Here is a 21,722-nt window from a genome sequence, read left to right as displayed (position 1 = left end):
GTCTCCTACTCTTAATATCATTCGTGCCAACGTGTACAACTATATCACCTTTTGTGCCCTTAAAAGATGATATCCGCTCTACAACGTCATCAACCTTTGCCCCTGGCAGACATACCCTGGTCCTATTCCACCTATCCTTTTTACAAAGCATGTTCCCCGTTTCCCTGACAATAGAGTCACCAACAACTACTAGTTCCTGTGGGACCAGCGCATTCTGCCTAGGGGGCTGCTTCTGTGTTGCCTGATGACCAAGTGCAAGCTCTGGCGTTGATGTGGGCAGCTGAGAGCTTGATGGGCCCCTCAATTTATTTCCTTCGAGGGCATCCACCCTGTCCTTCAAGCTCTCATAAAGGCCCATAACAACGCTGAGTTGTCGCCTGATTTCCTTGCACTCCTTACATCGTGCACACACAAAGACATCCCCCTTGGCAGTATCATGTCCCGTACCCAACTGCTCCGCAAACATCAAGCAAACAGTGCATTTTAATAGACTGTGATTCAGAGGGCAACTGGCCCCCTCAGTTCTCCCCTGAACCACAGCACTCCCATTAGCTTGAGCCTTTTGCTTTGCTGCTCTGGTTAGAGTCATGATTCCAATTTAATTCAATAAAATTAAAACAAAAATTAAATCCTTAAGTTATATTATATATATATATATATATTGTTTTTTTTTTTTGTTTTTTTTTTTTCGGTATCTAGTGTTCCCTTTATACAACTTCCGTATCACGTGTAGCGCTCTAGTTATGTATTAATTATTTGTTACGATTAAGTCGTTATATATATTTATAGAGTTAAAAATACAATTTAATTGACAATGAAGTTTATCAAGATTAATAGATTTACTGAATAATTGACAATATTATATTATGCACTATACTATACAAAGCTAATGCTATCGAATTCCGGATATGCTGTGTCGCGTTTCAGTAACGAGTGTTATCTCGTTACTGTTTTGCTTTTGTAAAGGTGACTACAGGGGTCTCAGACAGTTTTTAAATTCTATACAGTGGGATCAACTGATGATGTTGCCAACGTTGAATTCTAAATGAATAATTAAGCCTTCAGCAACTTAATTTTTGAAGCTACTAGGCTTTTCATTCCAACTAAGAAATACTATTCAAGGTTTAGGCCTAAATGGATCTCAGATGAATTAATGAAGCTCGTGGCAGAGAAGAAAAATGTATGGAATGCATAAAATGTATCAGGTGACACAGAAGCCTATGGTTATAAACTTGTCTGTAATCAAGTCACAAAGGGGGTTAGGTAAGCAAAGGCAGATTTACAAGAAATTACAAAAAATTACAAGAAATCTTTGTCAAAGCATGCAAAGAAAAACAGCAAAGAGTTATTTACTTATGTAAACTCTAGAAGGAAAGGAGGGATGAATCAGATTGGACCACTTAACAGAGATGGGTTGACTATTGATGATCATGCCCAGGTTGCTAACAAACTAAATGAATATGTTGCATGTGCATTCACACATGAGGAGTTATTCAGGGAGGGGAATACCAGAGGTTTATTAAACTCTGGCAGTAAGCTAGATAATCTTGTAATAACTGAGATCAAAGTGGAGGAGAAATTGTTGAAGTTAAACATAAAAAAGCCACCTGGGTTGGACAGGATCTATCCAGTTATATTAAAGGAGGCAGCAAAGGAAGTAAGCTCTCATAATTATGAGAGCTTCCTTAGCCTCAGGGTAGGTCCCCATGGACTGGAGGTGTGCAAATGTATTGCCAATTCACAGAGCAGGGTTCAAAAGGTGACACAAGTAACTATAGACTTGTGTTCTGGGGTAACTGGTTAAAGAAGCATTGTAGGATCATCTAGTCAAGACTGCAGTAATAGTTAAGACACAGCATGGGTTTGTTAAAGGGAGATCTTGTTTGACCAATTTGATTGGATACTATGATATGGTCATAAATTCCAAAAATAATTTTGATATATACTTGGATTTTAGGAAAGCTTTTGATACTGTTGCACATGGAAGACTGCTATAAAAAACAACTGTACTGATTGGAGAGGTATGGCATTAAGGGTAAGTTTGCTTCAATGGATAAAGGGATGGTTGAGTGGGAGACAGCAGAGAGTGGTAATCAATGAACACTGCTCTTTATGGCAAATGTTATTAGTGGAGTTCCCCAGGGTTTGGTGCTAGGCCCATTGTTGTTTTGTATATTTATCAATGATATTGATGAAGGTATAGCAGGCTTAATGTCCAACTTTGTAGATGATACAAAGGTTGGCAGGGTTGTTAACGACAGTATGCTACTCCAACTGGATCTAGATAAGTTGGACAAGTGGGCTGAGAAATGGCAACTGAAGTTTAATATTGACAAATGCAAAGTACTGCATAATGGGTAGCAATAACCCAAGAGAAATGTACCAACTGTGTGGTATTACTTGAGTATATTCCTGAGTGTAATACTCAGGGAAGTGGAAAGTGAAAAAGACCTTGGAATAATTGTGTAGTCAAATATGAAGTTCGCTGAGCAGTGCAGACAGGCTCCCAGGGCAGGTCATGGAGTCTTGTCAACGATATATAGAAATTTTGCTAGCAGGGACAGGGAGGTGATTATCTTGTTATACAAGACAATGGTCAGGCAACACCTAGAATACTGTATACAGGTCTGGAGGCCTCATTTTAGGAAGGATGTAGAGTTGCTAGAACTAGTACAAAGAAGGGCAACAAGATTGGTGAGAGGAACAATGGGGTGCTCTTACCAAGAAGGGCTTAAGTTCTGCAGATTGCAGTGCCTGGAGAGCAGGTACCTGCGAGGTGATCTGATTGAGGTGTATAAGGCCTTGAATGGGATGAGCAAGCTGAATGCTGATGGGACTCTTCCTCTTGCTCAGATTAAGAACCTGAGGGGGCATAAATTCAAATTGAGGAAAGAGTTGTAGAATAGATGTATGGAAATTTGCCTTTACCCAGTGGTTAGTTGATTGGTGGAACAGACTTCCATCTTTTGATGTGGAAGTTGATAGCCTAAATAAATTTAAGGCTGAGCTTGACAGGTATTTGGAACGAATGAGGAGGGTGAAATGGTGGGAGGGGTTTTTTTTTTTTTTTTTTTTTGGCTGATGCTGCATAAGCTTGCTTTCTTGTATCATATGCCTTTGCTAATATTTGTCAAGAAGTTTATTTTTAATTATCCTTTATTAAAAACCGCTCTTAGGAATTAGTGTTATCATGGTGGTGTTTTTTTTTTTTTTTTTTTAGAATATAAGTAGACTATAAGAAAGTGCTTAAAAAACAGTACTCACCTTGTATAAATCTGCAGTAAATTTATTGGTAGATGGTGGTTAAATTTAGGTTGGAAGATGCATTAAAAAGAACTAAGGCGGAGAATGGGGTGAAAATATTTTAAACAGATTTTAAAATGAGCGCAAGGAAGTAGAAGTGCAGATCTCCGATCCTTGGTTGTCATAAAGAGGTTAAAGGACACAAATGAAAAAAATGATAAAAAGAAGAAAAAAATAAAATCTGTTTAAAATATTTTCACCCCATTCTCCGCCTTAGTTCTTTTGAATGCATCTTCCAACCTAAATTTAACCACCATCTACCAATAAATTTATTGCAGATTTATACAAGGTGAGTACCATTTTTTAATCACTTGCTATTCATTTTTTAGTCAGTTTTATCACGGTATTATAAGATTACTATAATTTCACTATTGTAGAATATATGGTAGTGCACCTAAGTTGACATGAATGGCCAACATAATGTTGAGTCAGTTTGATGTGACATAGCTTTGGCCAATTTTTGATGAATAATAAACAACTATACAAACAAAAAAAAAAAAAAAAAAAAAACCATGTGTTATAATAGGGAATGTTTTGGTTTTAACCTTACAGAATGTCTCCAGTTCAATCTGTATATTGGGCCCACAAACTTCCACACAATATCGGAAGAAAGAAGTTACTGCTTAACTATGCAGTTGAAATTAACCCTCCCTAGCTATCCTATTTGACTTCTACTATAGGACCATCAGTAGTCAACCCATTATAGAAACAAACCCAGAGCAAATCAGCCTATTGGCATTGGATTACAGATGTCAACTGGAATGTTCACTTTCATAAAGTTCACAGAGACCTCACAGATCCAGATCCACAGTGAATTACCTTAACACTTTCTTGTGATAATTATCTTTACTGATGATTCAAAATCTGTCAGTGAAATGAGTGCATCTACTTTCTTCCCTCATACAACTGTTTCTGTTTCACTTCTGGCCAAGTGCAGAGGTTAAATGCTGAGTTGCATATCATTAAGCTTGCCCTAGAAAGGTATGATAACTCAACTGTCAGTCAACAAAAGAGTATAATATATACTGACTCATGGTGTGCTCTCTTAGCTTTGAAAAATAACTCCTCATCTAATAATCCTTTATTAAAGCACATGAGCAGTCTTATGCTTTAAAGAAATTTGCCTGATTCAAAGTGTGTCAAAGTTCATCTCAAAACTATTCTCCTCTTACAGTCGATTTCCCACTCAAACCTCTGCCAAAATCACCTTTTGTATTGTGTCGCTTATAAAAGATATCACTTGCAAAGACTGAAAGCCACAGATTGTGCAGCCAGATACAATCAATGGCCTATCTCAATGTCTAGGTATAATAGCTATGTTATTTTTGTAGGGATTTTAGGTGTATAAGCAAATTACAGGTCTGTAAATTGTGTTTTCTGTTGTTGACTTGCTGTTTTCTGGATGAAAAACCTTAGTTTCCTGGAGAAAAACCACACTATCCTCCCCTGACATTTTTACATTTCCAAACTGTATGGACCTCCTGAACCCAAGGATGCTGCTACCTGTTTCTACCACAAGGTCTACTTAGGCCACATTGAACTATCAAAGAAATTGAGGATACATAATAACTGACAAACATTTGGAGCGACTGGATGAGTGAAATAAGGGGTTTTTTTTTTGGCTGATGCTATATAAGCTTGCTTTCTTGCATCATGTGCCTTTGCTAATGCTACCACAGTAAAAGCAAAAAACAGCCATACAGCTGACTTTATTTCAGGAAAGAAAAATATTCAAAGTTTTGCATTATCTATGATACAGCTAATTGACAATGGGTTTTGCAGACCTGAGAAGAAACTGAATGCAAAGTGTTAAGCATTTAATAAGCATATGCTTTACTGTGAGTGCTGTCAAGCAGTATTTACACTGTGGAGGATCATTTCCTTCAAGCAAAAACAGATTATAAGCAAAGTATGACCTACTCAGGTTAGGTTCTGGCAATGATTACTTCCTCTTTTCTATTTTTATTAGAAGCTAGAGGTCCATAATTGTGGTTCTTTCAGGTTTAAATTGAAACAGCCTGATGTGCATTTGCATTTTCCATGTACAGCAGTTCCAAGCATCCATTGTCCTTATAATGGGCAAGGGAGCTTGGAACTATTGCAATATACATATTCTCTTTATTATTATTATATGTTGTTATTGGGTTTTAGGAGCATTAGTGACTACGACCATATTGCTCTTTGTATATTGTCTGTAAATTGCATGTGTTCTGTGGTCAATTATGTTTGTTTGACAAAAAAATCCAAGTTTCCAGGAGAAAAAAACCATGCTATTTTCACCTGAGAATGACTAACTCAGCCATGTTGTGAAAAAGGCCCATAAAAATTAAATTCCTCTTGTCATCGATAGGATTTGAACCCAGGTCTTTTCCACCCAGTGTGGGGAGGATAGCAGTTCTACCAACTGTGCTATGATGAGGGCAGCACAGTTGGTAGTAATAAATCAGTATATTGGATTAGAAACATCTGTTGAGGCTGTGCTTGAGGGATGTTCTGCATTTCCTGAAATGCAAGTGGGATCTGACAGAATATCTGGAGCGTAAACAACACAACTGGTGTCATATGTATACACAACCATTGTCTGCACGTAAACGTGCGAATCATTCAAAAATTTTCTGATGTGTCTAAAATGTGACCTAGTCAATCATCTAATGAAATTTGTTTTTGAATGAAATGACTAAAGTTTTAGGATTAGATATTAAGAACTGCAGAGATGAAAGTTTTGACACTACAACAAATGTATCTTGGATAATACGCGAGCATAATACCACAAGAACAGCTATGGCTATATGGTTCATATGCTACTGAAGTGAAAATTTGTAAGGGGCTCGGTAGCGTAGTGCCTTCGGCGGCAGCGCGCTTGCTGACTGAAAACAACTTGGGTTCAAATCCCACTCGCCGGACGAGTTTCTGGAGGTTTTTTCTTTCAGTACTAAGTTAGTCGATCTTGGGCCGAGTCCCGTGAGGGGGATCCCCCCCCCTCACCAACCCAAATCGACCGATATACACACACAAATACAGACCCGAACACCCCCTCTTTACTCAATCTCTATGCAAAACCAGGAGTCTGAGGACGAGGTTGCCGGTGCGGACGTGCCTTTCTGCTGCTCTTGGAACAGAGAAGTTTTTTCTGATTTATTTTCTGCTTTATTAGTTTAAATTGACATATTAACTTATTTTCTAGAGTAGCTTTATATTCCTATTACGGTACTTAAGTTTAAAGTAACTTAGATAGAGATTTTGTAGGTATTACTTAGTATCGGAAAGGGTATCAAATACACGTGTTTACCGTTCATAAATATCCGCCATTGTCACGGGAAAATTAATCAGTAAAATCTATTAATCTTGTCGAACTTCATTGGCAATTAAATTGTACTTTTAACTATACATATAACCACTTAGGTTACGTAACATAAATAATTAGCAAAAATAAATAATTAATACATAACTTGATACGGAAGTTATATAAAGGGATTTCGTAGATAACACTCGTTACTGAAACATAAATATTCCGTAGATAACATTCGTTACTGAAATATAAATATAGCGTTATAACTGTATTTGGATACAAGTTTAGGATTTAATTTTGTACAGAAATTGAAATTTTATTGAAAGTAAATCTAAATCATGACTCAAACCAGAGCAGCAAAGCAAAAGGCTCAAGCTAATGGGAATGCTGTGGCCCAGGGGAGAACTGAGGGGGGCAGTTGTCCTCTGAATCACAGCCTTTTAAGATGCACTATTTGCTTGATGTTTGCAGAGCAGTCAGGTATGGGATATGATACTGCCATGGGGGATGTCTTTGTATGTGTGCGATGCAAGGAGTGTAAGGAGATCAGGCGACAACTCAGCGTTGTTATGGGCCCTATATGAGAGCTTGAAGGACAGGGTGGATGCCCTCGAAGGATTACAAGTGAGGGGCCCATCAAGCTCTCAGCTGCCCACACCAATGCCAGAGCTTGCACTTGGTCATCGCACAACACAGTGGCAACCCTCAAGGCAGAATGCGCTGGTCCCAAAGGAACTAGTAGTTGTTGGTGACTCTATTGTCAGGGAAACGGGAAACATGCTTTGTAAAAAGGATAGGTGGAACAGGACCAGGGTATGTCTGCCAGGGGCAAAGGTTGATGACGTTGTAGAGTGGATATCATCTTTTAAGGGCACAAAAGGTGATATAGTTGTACACGTTGGCACTAATGACATTAAGAGTAGGAGACCGGCGGAATTACTTGACAAGTACAGGTCACTGATGAAAAAAAGCCGTGAATTAGGGTTGAATTTGAAAGTGTCTGCAATTCTGCCCAGACACGATAGGAGGGAGTATATGATGAGATCCCTGTCGATCAATTCGGCCCTGGAAAGATTGTGCAGGGCTCAAGGGGTAGAATTTTTTTCAGCCTGGTCTGTACTTGTTAACAGGAGAGACTGCTTCTACAGGGATGGGATACACTTAAATAGAAAGGGTGCAAGAATGTTTGCTGATGCTATCGAGGCAGTGTTAGGTGGGTCGGAAAACTGCTAGATTGGGGGGATACAAGGACTAATATATTAACAGTAGCCACTGGCAGAGGTGAAAGTGATTCTTGCACTGCTTCTATTGGAATGAGCCGCAGCCTGCAAAATAAGATGCAGGATATTTCAGAGACTGCTGGAAGTCATTGCGGTACAAGAACACACATGGGTTGTGTTAGGGTAGCTAAGAAAAAGAACAGGTGCATGTATACTTGCGTGTACACCAATGCTAGGAATTTAGTAAATAAATTTGATGAATTTGAGGTATTGCTCAAAACATCAAAGGTAGATATTGTGGGAATTTCAGAGACGTGGTGTAACACAGATATAAGGAATGCAGAACTGGAATTTGGGGAGAACAATGTCTACAGAAAGGATAGGAAGGGAGGAGGGGTTATGCTATTAGTTAAAAAACACATAAAATCCAAGGAAGTGAAGCCAGTCGACATCGCTGGACAGTGCAGTGTCGAGTCAGTTTGGTGTGACATAAGCATTGGGAGATCAAAATTGAGAGTAGGAGTGTGCTATAGGCCTAATGACTCTGATGAGTATAATAAGAAACTGTTCGGAGAAATAGAGTGGGCCAGTAAATCAGAGAGTCTTATAATGGGGGATTTTAATTTCCCAGATATTGACTGGAATTTGGGGGCTGGTCACTCACACAGTAGCAAGGCTTTTGTGGATTTATTGGATGATTGTTTTCTACATCAGCATGTTCGGGAGGCAACTAGAGGGAGTAATACTCTTGATTTGATTATCAGTAGTGATTCTTCATGCATTAAGAATCTGCAGATAAATGAACCACTAGGTGGCAGTGATCACAGTGTTCTGAAGTGGGAGTTACTCAAAGAGGTAACTACCATTGGGGGTAAAGGGAAGGGGTATTGCTTTTGTATAGGCGACTACAATGGACTCAGACAGTATTTAAATTCTATACAGTGGGATCACCTGATGATATTGCCAACAGCAAATTCAAAATGGGAAGCATTCAAAGAACTTATCTTGGAAGCTATTAGGCTTTACATACCAACTAAGAAATATTGTTCAAGGTTTATGCCTAAATGGATGTCAGATGAACTAATGAGGCATATGGCAGAGAAGAAAAATGCGTGGGATACATACAAATTAACACGTGACACAGACGCCTATGATAGATACAAGTTGATCTGTAACCAAGTTACAAAGGAGGTTAGGCAGGCGAAGGCAGATTACGAAAGATCCTTGGCAAGGGATGCGAAGAAAAACAGCAAAGAGTTCTTTACTTATGTAAACTCTAGAAGGAAGGGGATGAATCAGATTGGTCCACTTGATATCGATGGGTCAACTGTTGATGACCCTGCTCAGGTAGCTAACAAACTAAATGAATATTTTGCATCGACATTCACACATGAGGAGTTATTCAGCGAGGGGAATGCCAGAGGTGTATTCAACTCTAGCAGTAAGCTAGAGTCTTGTAATAACTGAGAGCAAAGTGGAGGAGAAATTGTTGAAGATAAACACAAGAAAGGCACCTGGGGTGGATGGGATCTATCCAGTTATATTAAAGGAGGCAGCAAAGGAAGTAAGCAAACCCTTAGCCATAATTATGAGAGCTTCCTTGGACTCAGGGGAGGTACCCATGGACTGGAGATGTGCAAATGTGACCCCAATTCACAAAGGAGGATCAAAGGCTGACACAAGTAATTATAGACCTGTGAGTTTAACTTCTGTTCCCGGAAAATTAATCGAGACACTGGTTAAAGAAGCACTGCAGGATCATCTAGACAAGACTTCAGTTATAGCTAGGACACAGCATGGTTTTTTTAAGGGGAAGTCTTGCCTGACCAATTTGATTGGATACTATGATGCAGTCACAAAAGAACTGGATGCAGGGAATAACTTTGATATTATATACTTGGATCTTAGAAAGGCTTTTGATACTGTTGCACATGGAAGACTGCTGCAAAGATTGGAGCAGTGTGGCATTGGAGGCAAATTGCTGCTATGGATAAAGGGGTGGTTGAGGGGGAGAAGACAGAGAGTGGTAATCAATGGACACTGCTCATCGTGGACTAATGTTATTAGTGGAGTCCCTCAGGGTTCAGTATTGGGTCCTTTATTGTTTTCTGTATTTATAAATGATATTGATGATGGTATGTCAGGCTTAATGTCCAAGTTTGCAGATGATACGAAGGTTGGCAGGGTTGTCAAGGACACTATGCTGCTGCAACAGGATTTGGAAAGGTTGAGCAGATGGGCTTCGAGGTGGCAAATGAAGTTTAACATTGACAAATGTAAAGTACTACATATGGGAAACAGCAACCCCAGAGCAACGTATCAACTCTGTGGTACTACACTGACAGTGGTAGAGAATGAAAGGGACCTGGGGGTGGTTGTGCAGGCAGATATGAAGTTCTCTGAGCAGTGCAGATGGGCTGCAAGAGTAGCTCATGGTGTATTGTCAATGATATATAGGAATTTTTCTAGCAGGGATAAGCATTAGCATTAGTAGAGGCATTTGATGCAAGAAAGCAAGCTTATGCAGCATCAGCCAAAAAAAAAAAAAACCCACTTCCACTTCACCCCTCTGTTCGTTCAAAATACCTGTCCAGCTGAGCCTTAAACTTATTTAGGCTATCAACCTCCACCACAAGGGATGGAAGTCTGTTCCACCAACCAACCACCCGCTGGCTAAAGGCAAATTTCCGCACGTCTATCCTACATCTGTCTTTCCTCAATTTGAATTTATGCCCTCTCAGGTGATTTTTCTGAGCTAGAGGAAGAATCCCATCAGCATTGAGCATGCTTAAACCATTCAAGGCTTTATACACCTCTATCAGATCACCTCGCTGGTGCCTAGTCTCCAGACACTGTAATTTGCAAAACTTAAGCCTTTCTTCGTAAGAGCACCCCTTTGTTCCATTCACTAATCTTGTTGCCCTTCTCTGTACTCGTTCCAGCAGCTCTACATCCTTCTTGAAATGAGGCCTCCAGACCTGTATACAGTACTCTAGGTGTGGCCTGACCATAAGGAGGTGATTATTCCTTGTATAAGTCAATGGTCAGGCCACACCTAGAGTACTGTATACAGGTCTGGAGACCTCATTTCAAGAAGGATGTAGAGCTGCTGGAATGAGTACAGAGAAGGTCAACAAGATTGGTGAATGGGACAAAGGGGTGCTCTTACGAAGAAAGGCTTAAGTTTTGCGAATTACAGTGTCTGGAGACCAGGCACCAGCGAGGTGATCTGATAGAGGTGTACAAAGCCTTGAATGGTTTGAGCATGCTCAATGCTGATGAGATTCTTCCTCTTGCTCAGAATAATCACCTGAGAGGGCATAAATTCAAATTGACGAAAGACAGATGTAGGATAGATGTGCGGAAATTTGCCTTTAGCCAGCGGGTGGTTGGTAGGTGGAACAGACTTCCATCCCTTGTCGTGGAAGTTGATAGCCTAAATAAGTTTAAGGCTCAGCTGGACAGGTATTTCGAACGAACAGAGTGGTGAAGTGGAAGTGGTTATTTTTTATTTATTTATGTTACTTTTGTTTTTTTTTTTGGCTGATGCTGCATAAGCTTGCTTTCTTGCATCAAATGCCTCTACTAATGCTAATGCTAAGTGCATGCCATATTGAGCCTTATGTACTGAAATTTATATTTCAGACATGTTTGAATTTTTAAAAATTATAAACATATAAAAAATACCATATGTATTTTTAATAGTTACTTTTTCTTTAATTATTTTTTTTTTATATTGAGATTTTTTTTTTTTTCATTAAAAGTCAACAATATTGTAATACTGCTGATTTTTGGTTTTTATTTTTGTACTTGGTTCATCATTGCCCATGAGCAATAAAAATTCATTTCAGTTCAAATAAAACCAAACCACTTATTTTCCGGTGTTATCGGTTGAGTAAAAGTGTTTAATTGAGTTAAGGCGTCTAGTAAACTATTTTAATAGGTTATCTTTAGAGTTATTTGTGTAACTAATATACACATGGGAGCTATTTTTAAATCGAGAGGGGGGGGGGAAGGATTGTAAAAAAAGATTTCTTTTAGTCAGATAGTAATTTACTATTGAATTGCACTCCCACATAATCTTGTGGAAGTTACGAGCTTATCTGATTTAAAGGATTGGATAAATATTTGCAGAAATGGATGGAGGTGAGGAAAGGTGATACGTTAGCTGATATACTAATAACGTATAATTCACAAGTGTTTTAATAAATATGAACGGTATCACTTATATGTTTGTCTTAGGGTCTCCCATTAGTTAGCAGCACTATTTGATTTCTGTATGCTTTTCACTTGGAGCATCATTAACAACTTCCTATAGGAAGTTGTTAATGATGCTCCAAGTGAAAGCATACAGAAATCTACTTGCATCTAATATTATTTGCATATTGACTAGATGGATAAACAGACTCTCGTGATTTTTATTCTTTTAGCATTAACATTGGGATATGTTTTTAAACTTTTTATAATATAGGGTGTCCATAAACCCCCTTTAAAACTTTGTGTGAATAGGATACATGATACAAACTTGAAACCACTTCCAATGTCTTCAAGATTTGTTTTGCTACAGTAGCATAATGATGGAATTTACCAACAATGTTTCATACTCTTGGTTCTGCCACAAAGCAGCAGCTTCTGTACAAACTAACTTTTATGGCTTGATTCTCAGATGGCAACCCATCTGAGAATGTGCTACATGCTGTTGACCTTACAAACTCGTGACTGACAAGTCATTTCCCTGGGCTTTGTGTAAAACGTCTTCTAACCAACTCCGATGCACTCTCACCGACTTTTATTTAGCCTGAATGATTAAACAAACAGGCATTCTTTATGAATTTTCCATGCCATTGCAGAACTGTGGGTCTCAGGGACTTCTTTTTAAACACTTAGAAATATTTGCATAACAGCAGTGGCAGACCACAGCTTGTTGAGCCAGAGTATGCACTACACCTCTGGGTTGATAAATTCCACTGTGATTACATATTTATTCTCTTGGTTTTGCATACTTTCTGGTTGGTGAATAAATATTTGAAGATATTCTCTATCATCTAGAAGTGGTTTCAGGTTTGTACCCTGTTCACATAATAGTAATTTAATTTTGTAAAGGAGGTTTGTGGACACCCTGTATTTTGATGCAGCTTTATAAGAGTCATTTCTTATAAAGTTAGGTTAGGAACAGCTGCACCAAATTTTTTTTTGGAGGCAAAGACTGCATTTATGCTGTAAGGCTTGTATTGCACTCAGTATATGTGTATATGAGACATTTCTGGAAAGGTTTCGTTTGTGTGATTCCACGTAATCAATATGGCAAAGTTCAGAAGTGTAGCTATGTATTCAGTGGGCAACACTTGAGACGCTGTTGTATTCGGAAAAGATACTGCAGTGCCGACACGGATATCCATTTTAGAACCATCAATGTATATCTATTCTAAATCGTAGATATAGCTTAGCTTAATTTTTTAGCACTCACCTCATAGTAATCCGCTTAGTTGTTGAAAGTTTTACCACGTACATAGTGGTTATGCGATTCTAATGACTTGCGGGAATTATAAATTTAAAAAACTAAGTTATGGGCTTTAAAAATTCAGTTGTTAACATCTCCACACAAACATTTTCTTTCTATATTCTAGAACTTTTGAATCCATATTCTAGAACTTTCTAGTCTAGAATATGGATTAAATTTCTCCATTAACAGCAACCACTACCCAGTTAAAGACGCCATGATTGAAATACAAACTAAACTTAAAAACCACCCAGATAAATGTCGTATCATACATGAAACCAATGCTAATATTCACCAACAATTAACCCACATACCGAACATTGTACAAAAGGCAGAAAAAGAGAAAAATACTCTGTACAAAAGGCAGAAAACGGCGACACCATCGTAATCATGGACAAAAATACATATGTAAAGAAAATGTTACATCCTGTCAGATTCAACAACATACAGAGTTTGCAACACTAACATTAACAAACTTAAAAATAAACTTGATGGGATCCTAAGAAGACTCAGAGCCAACAAACAAATTAATTTACACACTCTCCAGCAAATAGGCATACGCAGTAACATTCTCCAACACATTTTTGGAATAGTTAAACTCCATAAACAAGATCTAAGGCCCATTGTATCCTATAAACAGTACACCTATGCCAATCTATCCATATTCCTCGTCAAAATTATTTCACCTTTAATGAAATTTTCTCGGTTCAGGGTCTGCAATACAAAACAGGCACACGAACCTATAACTTCCATAACCATATCCAGAAGCGGATTAAGGTCGGTTGAGGCCCCGGGCGCAGAAGAAAATATTGGCCCCCTTTAAAAAAAGAGAGAGACAGGGAAAATAAAAATGCATGTTAACCATTTTTTTAAATAAATAAAAAATATTATGTACTATTAATCTTTTATTTCCAATAAAATTTGAATATAATATATGTATTATATTATATTCGCGTCTTTTTTTAATTTCTTTTTTCGGCCCCTGATAGAAGTCGTTTCATTTTTCTAGCTACCATTGGTAGCCTACCAATTAAAAGAAAAATATAAAATTTAATAGTCTGAATGATTAGAATACTAGAGAAGAGATTTTTCGTTATAGTGCAATAAATTAATGATTAATTAAAATTCAAAAATTATTCATAAACTACGAAAATCCAGGCGCTGATGTAACAACAGGAATTAATTTTATCTTAATATAATTTGAACAATATACAATATACGCGTATTTGCGTATATTGTAAGTATGCACAGCAGGAGAACCTTTGTAAGTACAAAGTAGAAAATACGATTCTATTGCTCCGATGAGCGGTAGCGCAGCGCCTATGCAGCGTAGTATGTTTATAGTATGCAGTGTAATAATGAAATAATGAAAATAAGCGAATATAAACATACTATCAGGTTTTACCGCCGATTATAAACTTGTACGTAATTAAAATTTCACATATGAAACCAAACTTGGTGTCATTAGAAAAAAAGTGTAAAGTTGCGGTTTTGAGGGGCCCTTCAGAAGTCGGGGCCCAGGGCGCGCGCCGTTAAATCCGCCTCTGACCATATCTGAAAACGATATTCTCACGTCCTTCGACGTCGTATCCCTATATACAACGTACACATCGAAACCATGCTACTGGCTCTTAATGAACTATTGATTAAAGACGACACTTTGACAAAACGTTAAACATTAATGACATTTTAGAACTCACATCACTGTTACTTGACGCCAAACAGTTTACATTTCAAAATAACATCTGCGAACAAATTTTCGGCCTCCCCGTGGACCTCGGTATCTCTGCCCCCTTATCCGAAATCTACCTCGCTTCTATTGAAGAAAAAATCTCCAACCCTTTCCCCTAGGGATTAAACTATATATGAGATACGCGAACGACAACCTCTTAATAGGCAGCAAAACCACTATCGATACTTTACTGAACACGTTTAACACAACACATGAGAGACTCAAATTTACTTTCGAAGTAGAAACCGATAATAAAATTAATTTTCTAAACCCCACTATATACAAAATAGGTACATCTTTAGGCACCAAAATATACAGAAAGAACACACATACAGGTAAATTCTGACTTTACCACTCACACCATCCTCTGTACATCAAAAAAGCAGTTCTGTACAATCAGATATACAACGCTATCACACACAAACAGACCTATCCGTAGAATTGCAATACCTCACCAAAAAATTCATCGACAGGAAATACCCATTACAACTAATAAAAGAAACCATCACCAAAGCCCATAATAATACTAATAACCAAAGCAAAATTAATAACCACGTGAACAAGAATAAGATAGACAAACCCCTTATCGCCCATAAACAATATGCTAGACGATTTCAACAGATTTTTAAAAATACAGATATAATATTTACATCTTATAACAAATTAAGTTCTAAATTCAATTCATACAAGACAACATACGAGTATGGGAGGCAAGATCATAACGTTATATATTTGATTAGATGCCAATCAGACTGTCACACGTTACAACAGCAAAATTTGGGCCATCAAAAATTTCTAACACGCGTGCATACTATCACTTTAATAGCTTCAAATCTAATTTAGCAAATACAGAACTAACAACATGTTCAATCTTATTTTATCTCACTTCATTTTAATCATAACCCACTCATCGATTCAGCGATCACAATAGTTAAACTAAATTCCAGTTATAAAATCCTTCAAAACGAAACCCTCGTCATTGAGTGGTTTAAGCGCCACACATCACTTAACATATTAAACAAAGATTCCCCCCAACTTTTCCCCTATTTGGAATTTAGCACGTATTGAGTTTCCACGTGCACTGAAATGCATTTCAGGAACTCAACCTGTATATAACACTCGCGCGCTCTCTCCCCTCCACACTACAGCTAACTGAAGACGATTTCGAAAGTCGTTCGTGCGCGGCTATTAGCTTTTCTCACTTCATTTAATTTATATTAATTAGACAACCATAGAATGGAAGGTGCACTTTCCTTTCTTTGATAAATTTTTAAATTTATAATTCCCGCAAGTCATTAGAATCACATAACCACTATGTACGTGGTAAAACTTTCAACCAACTAAACGGATTACTATGAGGTGAGTGCTGAAAAATTAAGCTAAGCTATATCTACGATTTAGTCATCACATCACAGCACATAAGGACTCCTTAAAATATCATCAGTGTATATTTATTCATATTGTGGACAGCATAGAATGAGCTGTATGAAGCCAAAGACTTTTCTCAAACTTTTGAAAATAATCAGTGTATTAGACATTTTTCCATGGAGGTGCTGGTACCTTACGCTCACTGAAAACTTTACTAAGGTTCATTTCCCAGGATTGTATTATATACTGCAATCGTATGATGGCTGGTTTTTTTTATCCTAACATTTTTGTATAAATAATTCTACTGTAGATGGAAAAGATATTACCAGATTGGATGATTTTTATGGCTTTGGATTTTTGTGTCTGTGGAGATAAAGTAGAGGTTCGTGTGCCTCTGCTTACAAGCTTTGTTTGAGCGATGTTCTATATACTCCCAAAACAAAATATAATGCATTACAATCAACTGGATTGGGCCAGTTCAAAGCACTTAGTCTCTCCGAGCTACTGAGGTAACGAAGGCTAGCTTAGGTCTAATCAGGGTTTGGTATGTAGTTTGGATAGGATGGTTAGCACTCCTAAGTAAACACAGTCAGTTCTGCTATAATGCGGTACATGTATTCCCAAAAATCTCCACGTTATGATATTTTTGTGCATTAAAAACAACAGGGCTTATTAAAAAAATAGGGATGGGGCAGACACTAAAAAAAAATGTCTGGTAAGTAAAACACTAAAAAAAAGTTCTTATAAATAAATATTACAATAAATATAGCACTGTAATATATATATACATACTAATTGATATTTCTGTTCACTGACTTTTTTTTTAATTGTAATTAAAACAGTAAAAAAGGTAAGCAATCAATAATGATGAACACTGCACGCACAAGTGAGATATGCAGTAACAATTTGGCGCATTAAAAATAGGAATGAAGAGAAGATTCTGAAAATTTGTTTTTTATATGATTGAAGATTTAATGGAACGAGAAACACATTTCACCATAATAGCATAAAAACCCACAGGATTTCAGTTATCAGTATTATTGCAAATGCAATAAGATCGAGTTTACTACTCGTTTATAATTAGATTGCACTAACAGGAAAGTCCAATAAACCGGTAACTGCAAATTGTTTTATGATTAATAATCATAAGAGTTACCTCTATTTCTTCATAGGTCTGCTTCACTTACAAACTGTTGTTGTTACCACACGATTCGAAATTTAGAATGGTTAATATTTTTAACAACAAGAGTAACAACGTTTTGTAACAACAAGAGTTTTGAACTGAAGCAGTCCTATGAAAGAAATAAAGGTAACTCTTAATGATTATTAATTGTGATTTGAACAGGACATATTGAGCCTGGTTGCTCTTGGTTTATAGGAAATTATTGGTTTATTATTACTATTACTAGTCATATAGTGCAAGGAAGCCTGAGGCCTATAGTGTACCAGCCAAAAAAAAAAAAAAAAAATTCGAGTTACCCTGAGAGAGAGAGAGAGAGAGAGAGAGAGAGAGGTAGAAGAAGGGAATCACCAAGAAAAGAGAAGAATGACGATATCCAGCTCAGGACCCTGGGTGTGCCAAGGCCATACTCACCAGATGTGAGCCCTTGGGGTTATGGTAGTGACCTCACGAAATTTCTGTTCGAACTGAAAAATATGAGCTGAAAACATGAGTCAGCCTACAATATGTTGTGAATACAGCGAAATGTGAAAACGTGTCTCCGACCAGTACAACTACAGTAAATGGAAAATATAGCTCTCACACATTTGACATTTTAAAAATAAGCTTCGTATACTTGTATGTATTGCTGCGCAGAGAAATTCAGCAGAGAAATAGAAGCGTAGGGCCTTCTGTTCTTCACTCTGAGCGTTTTGGAAAAGTTTCAGAAATCAACCACCATACAATATGCGATGACACACCTGCGATGCAATGTTCAATTGACAAGTAAAATGAAGACGAAAATAATGCAGCGCTTGAGCATGTCACATCCCTTCCAACCAGCCTGATACCAGTCGTCACAACCTATCGACATGCACCTATAGCAATCAAGTCACAAAGGAGGTTAGGCATGCTAAGGCAGATAACGAGAAGCCTATGGTAAAGAATGCAAAAAAGAACAGCAGCTTAAAGAACGATTTAAAGAACCATCTTTAATGGATATTGAAATTAACGGATACTAATGCCATTGATCCACCATGGATTAGTCCGAACCCTCATTTTGTGTGTGTGTGATGGAGGTTTAACGGCGCATAAGCTACACTGGCTATAGTGCGCTTACACTCATTGTGATTTATCATCTACTCATTGGTGTAAGAATTGGGTGGCTTTAATATCACAGCTTTTTTGGCCGAATATTTTGCCTCAAGGGGCAATATTATCCATACAACAAACATACTTACACGTTTATCCACCTTCTTCATCATCGTCGCCTGTTGTTAAAATCCTTGTAAATCTTCTTATGTTTATGTAACCTTCACGATCGATTGGAGCAGCACTCAGTACATTATCTGCCTGCAAAATAGAAAAAAAAAAAAATTATGCTCTTTGGAAATGTGTTAATTAGAGAAGATACGTTAAACACTGCAAGTAAGATCTTTGCCATAGATAAAACCAAAAAGATAGAAAATTCTGTATATTATTACTCTTATTATAATAAAGGAATGGAATCGCGATTAGCCCACTGGTTACGACGGCGGACCACCAATGTGAAGGACTCAAGTTCGAATTCCACAAAAAAAAAAAAAAAAAAATCGTCACCTCAAAGCTGAGGCGCCATCTGGTGTCACTCATGGTCGCTCCGAATAATTACCTCCACTGCATTCAAAAAGCCAAAGCTAAACAGGCCCACTTCCAAAGCTTGACTCCCTTTGGTGGGACAGCTTCTTTGCTTGCCTCAGGGCTACTCAATGCTCCTCCCAACTCTACAACTTAACCCGCAACTACTTTCTCCACCGTTCTGTCTCTAGAGGATGCCCACAAGGTTCAGTGCTTGGTCCACTCGTCTGGGATTTGGCTCTAGATGAGTGGCGTCTCCGCTAAACTCCCAATTCTAAAATAGCATATGCCGATGATCTAACCTTTCTTGTCCTTGGTAATTCTCGTGCTTCTTCATAATGCTACTGCCAGTAGCATTATGAAGGGTCTGCGCTCTTAGTCTGTTATTAATAAACTTACCATTTCTCCTAACAAGACTAAGGGCAACCTTAACATTTTCAGGTCTCCGACTGTTAAACCTTTATGTTAAACCTCCATGGTTGACTCACATAAATTTTTGGGTATTATTCTAGATCGTAAGTTAAACTTCCAGAAACATGTCTTATACCTTCATGATAAAATAGCCAAGTATACATCTATGCTTGTCCATCTTTCGCACCAATCCTGGGGTATTAACCATCGTACCCTTCGTCATTTGTACAAAGTGATGTTTGTTCCGATGTGTGTACCTACGGCACGGGTGCCTGATTTTGGTATGCTAAGAAGATTGCCATCCAAGGGAAACTCTCCTCCATCCAAAGACACATGCTCTCAATGATGAGTCGTACCTGTCTCACTGTCTCGACAGCTGCGCTCGCGGTTTTAAACTTTTACCTACTTCTGGACCTCCAAATCGCTTATAATGAGGGATTTTAATTTCCCAGATATTGACTGGAATTCGTGGGCTGGTCACTAGCAAGGCTTTTGTGGATTTATTGGATGATTGTTTTCTACATCAACATGTTCGGGAGGCAACTCTTGATCTGATTATCAGTAGTGATTCTTCATGCATTAAGAATCTGCAGATAAAGGAACCACTAGGTGGCAGTGATCACAGCGTGCTGAAGTGGGATTTACTCAAAGAGGTAACTACCATCAGGGGTAAAGGGAAGGGTTATTGCTTTCGTAAAGGCGACTACGACGGTCTGAGACAGTATTTAAATTCTATACAGTGGCACCAACTGATGATGTTACCAACAGCAAATTCAAAATGGGAAGCATTCAAAGAACTCATCTTGGAAGCTACTAGACTTTACATACCAACTAAGAAATATTGTTCAAGGTTTAGGCCTAAATGGTTCAAGGTCAGATGAACTAATAAGACATATAATATAAATTTTTAGTAGTTTACACCAACCCTGCGCTGAAATAATAAAACAAAAACAAAATTAATAGTTTAATAACTGATATTACTGATTTACAATAAGTATATTTACAAAAAGTATATAAAAAGAAAAAGAATATCATAAAATACAATAAAATATACAGAATTAAAAGCGCTAAAATCTGAAGCTTTCGAAGGCTCTGCCTTCTTTTAAAACAGTACGCTTTATTTTTGCAGTGCAATCTTAAGTACAGTACCTGCAGGTTCACGGCACATGTCACGTCATTCAATGGCACGTGCATTGTTCTCATGCGTAACGGAACCGGAAGTGGCTCGGGAGCGGGTCAGGTGAAATCGTTCACCTCCTCCAAGAATCCCTGTCTCAAAGGGGGGTTGAATCCGCATACCCCTATCTCTATTAATGTTGCTCCCAATGGAACTAATCCGCAAGCTCTGGAGCCACTTGCGATCCCAAAACCTATGCGCCGGGTCGATGATAGTAGCTTCGTCCGGGGAGATTTGATGTTGCTTCTCCCAATAATGCTCCGCCACGGCTGATTTCGCATAATCTGCATTCCTTATCGCCTTCGTGTGCTCCCCAGACGATCCTTTAAACGCGTTTTGTTTCCCCCACATAACATTCCTTACAATCCGGGCACTTAATGCTATAAAATACCCCGCTTACACTTTCTTTTGGAATGGGATCTTTCACTTGTGACAACACTGTGTGCAACTTACGTCCTGACAGCTGCACACAGCGTGTCTGATGATCCCGTAATACACGGGCTAATCGTTCGGTTAGACCCGGATAATAGGGAATGCATGCGGTGGCTATCGGCGTAAATGCCTCACCTCTCCTCTGTTCTCCTTTAATATACTTATTTATGATCATAAATAAGTATATTAAGTATCTGGGATCATAAATAAGTATATTAAGTATCTGGGATCATAAATAAGTATATTAAGTCGGCGGATCTCCACACCTCAGGAGATCCGCCGTGACGTGCTCAAACTCTTTCTTTTTATCCTCGGAGGTGCTACAATGTGATTTAGCCCTGTCTCTTAGTGCTCTCTTAGTTGTTTAGTTGTTTCTGGCCGTTTTGCCTGGTGACAAAACGGCCAGAAACAACTAAACAACACAACAACACACACACTGCACGAACATAACGTTACACACATTTCTGGCCTGTTACAGTGCTTTCTGTAACCATCACAGTGTACAAAGACGGAG

General features: G+C 38.1%; 1 protein-coding gene across 1 annotated transcript in view; it reads right to left on the bottom strand.

Annotated features, from left to right (window-relative positions):
• LOC150078558 (myosin regulatory light chain RLC-A-like) overlaps positions 1-21,722 on the bottom strand; it is an 85,694-nt gene that overhangs the window by 4,476 nt on the left and 59,496 nt on the right. The window contains exon 7 of the mRNA XM_090385349.1: positions 18,813-18,924. Coding sequence (XP_090241475.1) covers positions 18,817-18,924 — 108 coding nt within the window. The 3' untranslated portion in view covers positions 18,813-18,816. The remainder of the gene's footprint in view (positions 1-18,812; positions 18,925-21,722) is intronic.

Source organism: Mastigoproctus giganteus, chromosome 11 (genome assembly GCF_048544385.1).
Source record: "Mastigoproctus giganteus isolate SK-2022 chromosome 11, ASM4854438v1, whole genome shotgun sequence".
Lineage (NCBI taxonomy): Eukaryota > Metazoa > Arthropoda > Arachnida > Uropygi > Thelyphonidae > Mastigoproctus > Mastigoproctus giganteus.
The sequence above is the reverse complement of the archived record's forward strand: the minus strand, read 5'-3'. Positions and strand labels throughout refer to the sequence as shown.